Here is a 3,913-nt window from a genome sequence, read left to right on the forward strand (position 1 = left end):
CACCTGCCTTTGGGACAGGACATATCCAGGGATGATGATGGTGCTGTCTGGATTATATCTGTAAGGTAAAATTCAGTGAATATGCCTATGTCAGGCTGTTGCTTGACTTGTCTGTAAAAGGGTCTGTATCTTCCGACTGGGATCCCTCCAACCGCAGGGGATGAACTTGGACTTCACCAGTTTCTTCATCCCCCCTCCCCTTGTCTCAGCCGAATCCCTCCAGCCCGGCTCCGCCTTCCTGACCTGCAGTCTTCTTCTTGACCTCTCTGCCTCCATCCTACTCCGACCTATCACCCTCACCTTGACCTCTTTCCACCTATCACATTTCCAACGCCCCTCCTCCAAGTCCCTCCTCCCTACCTTTTATCTTCTCCTGCTGAACACTCTCTGCTCATTCCTGAAGAAGGGCCTGTGCCCGAAACGTCGAATCTCTTGTTCCCTGGATGCTGCCTGACCTGCTGTGCTGTTCCAGCAATAAAGTTTCAACTTTGATCTCCAGCATCTGCAGACCTCACTTTCTCCTCCAAGTAGCTCAGAACCAAGGACAGAAACTCATTTCATATTCAGGTGAACTGTTACCACACATCAGCACGTGTCCAGGGACAAAGGGAAGTGGAGAGGAATAAAAGGAGCCAATTGCACATCTTTGCCTGTAGGTTTCAGGTTAACAAGGTGAAGCTTACAAGAAGCTGGGAGAGGTTTAAATGAGCTGGCTCTAACAATTCAAAAACACAACTTATGAAGCAAAAACTACCAAAGTATTTGCATTTATAACAGAAATAAACTGCATTTAGATGGCCCCTGGTCACATCCAAATACCGTTCAAAAGCTCTTCCCAATTAACTGTTAATGGATAGTATACTTGTATTAGACTGCAGATCTATAGTAAATGAGAAGAATGACCAATTAATCTGCTTATGATACTGTTGTTTTAAATAAGCAATGTTGGCAAAGCAACTAGAACTACCTGTTTTTCTTTGATTAGTACCACAGGATCTTTCATGCGCCCCTGAACTGCTGGACATCTCATTAAAATATGGCACCTTAGCCAATGCAGCACTCTCACAATACTGCGCTAAAGTGACCTCCTAAATTGTGCACTGGCACTCAAGGCTTTTTTTTTGGAAGGGGGGCTTGAGATCTCAGTATCTTTTGACTTTAGGGTTAGAATTTTTCTGAGTCATGCTGACACTTGCTGACTTCAGATAGAAACCAAATTATACCTTGTTGTTTCTAAGCATCATTCCCTATGAACAGGAGAGAAAGCAACACTCTCTCAGGTTTCTGCCAAAATGTCTATGCAGCAAATACCTTGGAAGTGTGAACAAATACTTAATTCCATGATCCTCTTAACTGGAGTAAAGACTACTTGCAGATACAAGGAGGTATAGCTGCAAATTGAGGGGTGATAGATTTAAGACAGGTGTCAGAGACAGATTCTTTGCTCAGAGTGGTAAGGGTGTGAAATGCCCTGCCAGCCAATGTAGTTAATTCAGCTACAGGGGCATTTAAACACTCCTTGGATAAGTATAGCGATGATGATGGGATAGTGTAGGGGGATGGGCTTAGATTAGTTCACAGATCGGCGCAACATCGAGGGCCGAAGGGCCTGTTCTGCGCTGTATTGTTCCATGTTAGATGTTAAGATTACCCCTCTGCCTCTGACACCCCAGGGAATATAGCCCGAGCCCATTCAGCCTCTCCCTAAAGCACAAACCCTCTCACCTTGGCAACATCCTTGTAAATCTTTTCTCAACACTTTCAAGTTTTACAACATCCTTTCTATAGCAAGGAGACCAGAAATACATGCAGTATTCCAAAAGTGGCCTTGCCACTGTCCTGTACAGCCATAACATGACCTCCTAACTCCTACACTCAGTGCACTAACCAATAAAGAAGAAAGTGAGGACTGCAGATCAGAGTCAAAAAGTGGAGTGCTGGAAAAGCACAGCTTGTCAGGCAGCATCCGAGGAACAGGAGAGTCGATGTTTCAAGCCTAAGCTAATGAAAACATTCTTGATGAAGAGCTTATGCTTGAAATGTTGACTCTCCTGCTCTTCGGATGCTGCTTGACCAGCTGTGCTTTTCCAGCATTACAATTTTTGGCACGGACCAATAAAGCATTCCAAAGTTCTCCCATGATGATTTATTTGCTAGTGTGCATAATCCATTCTCCCTGAATAAATGCCTCATTAGGCCTCATGACCTTCAACTATTAAAGCCATCATCAATAAACCAGTTTATGCTATTTATTTTCACATTAAATTTTGAACATACCAGTCATGGTGTACAGGCAGGGGGATATCCCAACCATAATTCTTGGCATCTTTAATGGCACCCCCCAGCAGGGCTGCATGGTGCATTAGCTTTTTGGGAATACAGCCCACATTGACACAAGTACCACCAAGACCCCATCTGGTGCCTGCAAAACAGCAAATAATGATATATTATTAGGTGCACACTTCCTTGCAACAAAGTAGATGCCACATTCTGAAACAAGATAAACTGAGATTCAATGAGGGAAAGAAATTGTTATTGCTACAATGCTTTCGCTGCCATCAGGACATCCCACAGCATCTTTTACACAGGCAGACTGGGCTTCAGATTAAATCTCATCCAAAAGGTGGCACTTCCAACAGACCAGCAATAACTCCATTTCAAAACATGAGACCAGATTATACACTTAAATCTCAGGTACGGTATTAAACCCAGAACTGTCTGATTCACAAATGAGAGTGCTTCGAAATAATTGAATCAGATCATTACTTTTCATATAAATTACTGCCACTGCAACAATAGGTGCACTCACTGTACATGCAGTCGCAGCTGGTAACATGACTGCTTGTAACGCCACAAATGACTGAGTCAAAGAATATGATCAACAGATGGATTTATCCTCAAATATTTGAAATCAACTCAATTGCCTTCCTGGAATCATATTCACATAGCCCCACCCCAATCAACCTCTTGCTGTCTTGTTCAGCACACTGGCTCAGTGTTTAGCACTACTGCCTCACAGTGCCAGGGACCCGAGTTTCATTCCAGCCTCAGCAACAGTCTATGTGGAGCTTGCACTTCTCCCAGTGTCTGTGTGGGTTTACTTCAGTTTCCTCCCACAGTTCAAAAGATGTGTGGGTTAGGTGGATTGGCCACACTAAATTACCCATAGTGTCCAGGGATGTATAGGTTAGATGGATTAGCCATGGGAAATGCATAGTTACAGAGATAGCATAGGGGTGTGGGTTGAGATGGGATGCTCTTCAGAGGGTCGGTGTGGACTCGATGAGCCAAATGGCATGCTTCCACATTGTAGAGATTCTATGATTGCACTGGACAATGCATTCTGGTTCCATACAGACTCTGAGGGCATAGACTTCCTACTCAAGTGCAGTAGTAGGAGCTTCAATGCAACTGAAATTGATTAGCAGTTTACAAATTTAGAACATAGAACAATACTGCATAGAACAGGCCCTTCGGCCCACGATGTTGTGCCAAACATTTGTCCTAGCTTAAGCACCCATCCATGTACCTATCCAATTGCCGCTCAAAGGTCACCAATGATTCTGACTCTACCACTCCCACAGGCAGCACATTCCATGCCCCCACCACTCTCTGGGTAAAGAACCCACCCCTGACATCTCCCCTATACCTTCCACCCTTCACCGTAAATTTATGTCCCCTTGTAACACTCGGTTGTGCCCGGGGAAAAAGTTTCTGACTGTCTACTCTACCTATTCCTCTGATCATCTTATAAACCTCTATCAAGTCACCCCTCATCCTTCGCCATTCCAATGAGAAAAGGCCTAGCACTCTCAACCTATCCTCGTACGACCTATTCTCCATTCCAGGCAACATCCTGGTAAATCTTCTCTGCAACCTCTCCAAAGCTCCCACATCTTTCCTAAAGTGAGGC

General features: G+C 44.3%; 2 protein-coding genes across 2 annotated transcripts in view; one reads left to right on the plus strand and one right to left on the minus strand.

The window, feature by feature from the left end:
* Nucleotides 1-3,913, plus strand: part of LOC122562524 (catechol O-methyltransferase-like) — a 234,766-nt gene that overhangs the window by 166,422 nt on the left and 64,431 nt on the right. The window lies entirely within an intron of this gene.
* txnrd2.2 (thioredoxin reductase 2, tandem duplicate 2) overlaps nt 1-3,913 on the minus strand; it is an 87,616-nt gene that overhangs the window by 70,895 nt on the left and 12,808 nt on the right. Inside the window, exon 4 of the mRNA XM_043715390.1 lies at nt 2,278-2,422. Within this exon, the coding sequence (XP_043571325.1) occupies nt 2,278-2,422 (145 nt within the window). The remainder of the gene's footprint in view (nt 1-2,277; nt 2,423-3,913) is intronic.

Source organism: Chiloscyllium plagiosum, chromosome 25 (assembly GCF_004010195.1).
Source record: "Chiloscyllium plagiosum isolate BGI_BamShark_2017 chromosome 25, ASM401019v2, whole genome shotgun sequence".
In the NCBI taxonomy this organism is placed as follows: Eukaryota; Metazoa; Chordata; class Chondrichthyes; order Orectolobiformes; family Hemiscylliidae; genus Chiloscyllium; species Chiloscyllium plagiosum.